At 55.3% G+C, this 476-nt stretch overlaps 1 protein-coding gene across 1 annotated transcript; it reads left to right on the plus strand.

The window, feature by feature from the left end:
- Nucleotides 1-2: 2 nt before the first annotated feature.
- On the plus strand, nucleotides 3-252 carry CSUI_005739 (uncharacterized protein; the record flags this gene model as incomplete). The annotated part of the gene is made up of 1 exon (XM_068065909.1): nucleotides 3-252. A coding segment is annotated over one exon (249 nt), but the record flags the coding sequence as incomplete, so codon positions are not given.
- Nucleotides 253-476: the final 224 nt, after the last annotated feature.

The following is a 476-nucleotide window of genomic DNA, read 5'->3' on the forward strand; positions in this document are numbered from 1 at the left end:
AACTAAGATCTGCTCTCCGAGGCGACCCACGTGGTGTGAGGTTGTTCGGTAACCCGGGGCAGGCCGCTGACCGAGCATCAAAGCTCGGCACGGTCCCGTCAAACTTTTTTTCTTTCTCGGATCCGAGTTGTGCGTGTCTCCGTATATTGCCGGGCTCAACGACCAGATCTGTGAATGGCAGGAACAGTGCAAGAGCGCCTGTCCAGACCCTAGTGTTCCTTCTGATGAGGTTTCAGTCGAGCTTGTGTCGACTCTCGCTCGTCCTAAGCAACTTTGGCTTCCCGGCTCAGGCTCGGACCAGTGCTTTGTAGTCATCCTTGGGTACCGTTTCTTTTCACGCAAAACGCGGTCGCTTGGTCGTCGGTGCCAAACCACGGCCCCGCTCAGAGCACACTAGTTTGCGGTCCCGTGTGTCAGAGAATACAGGTGCGCCAGATACCGATCTTTAAACGCTAGCTGTCACACGACTAAGATGA

Source organism: Cystoisospora suis, assembly GCF_002600585.1.
Source record: "Cystoisospora suis strain Wien I chromosome Unknown contig_2765, whole genome shotgun sequence".
Classification (NCBI taxonomy): domain Eukaryota; phylum Apicomplexa; class Conoidasida; order Eucoccidiorida; family Sarcocystidae; genus Cystoisospora; species Cystoisospora suis.